The 606-nt window shown below is 63.4% G+C and overlaps 1 protein-coding gene across 2 annotated transcripts in view; it reads right to left on the minus strand.

Moving 5' to 3' along the window:
* The window catches only part of ARHGAP10 (Rho GTPase activating protein 10), a 206,677-nt gene extending 206,291 nt beyond the window's left edge, over window positions 1-386 (minus strand). The window contains exon 1 of one of the 2 annotated variants that reach the window (XM_014949825.1): window positions 204-386. In XM_014949825.1, the coding sequence (XP_014805311.1) occupies window positions 204-357 (154 nt within the window). In that variant the 5' untranslated portion in view covers window positions 358-386. The remainder of the gene's footprint in view (window positions 1-203) is intronic. The other variant, XM_014949824.1, reaches the window with a different exon arrangement.
* Between the last annotated feature and the right edge of the window lie 220 nt (window positions 387-606).

Genomic DNA, 606 nt, shown 5'->3' on the forward strand with positions numbered 1-606 from the left:
GGAAGAAGCTGGGGAAAACCAATAACAAAAAAAAAAAAAAAAAAGAAAACAACAAAAAAAAAAAACCTTTCCACAACAAAAGGCAGCGCCACCGGCTCCCGAGGCTTTGGAAACCTCTGGGCGCCGGGCCCCGAGCCGCCGGCAGCCGCCCCCGCAAGCGACCCGCCGCCTAACCCCCCCCCTCCCCGCACCGCCCCACTCACTTTTGGTGGCGGCGATGAGGTTTTTGCCATCCTTGAGCAACTCCTTAATAAACTTATTAGTTTTCTCCAGCTCGGCTTCGTGGGCTCGCACCCGCTCCCTGAACCAGGGGCTATCCAGGTAGCAGTCGCTGAACTCTAAAGGCTGCAACCCCATGGCGGCGGCTGCACCGGGGGTTGGGGTGGAGGAGGAGGTGGGGGGGTTCGCCTCCTCTCCACCGGGCCTTCACCTCCCCGGGCTGGCGCAGCCACAAAGAGACCGGAGAACGGCGAGGTTCTCCCCCCCCCGAGGTGGGGGGGTTCGCCTCCTCCCCACCGGGCCTTCACCTCCCCGGGCTGGCGCAGCCACAAAGAGACCGGAGAACGGCGGGTTTCTCCCCCCCCGTCCCCCCCCCGCCAACACGGG

This window comes from Calidris pugnax, unplaced genomic scaffold (assembly GCF_001431845.1).
Source record: "Calidris pugnax isolate Ruff unplaced genomic scaffold, ASM143184v1 scaffold42, whole genome shotgun sequence".
Taxonomy (NCBI): Eukaryota; Metazoa; Chordata; class Aves; order Charadriiformes; family Scolopacidae; genus Calidris; species Calidris pugnax.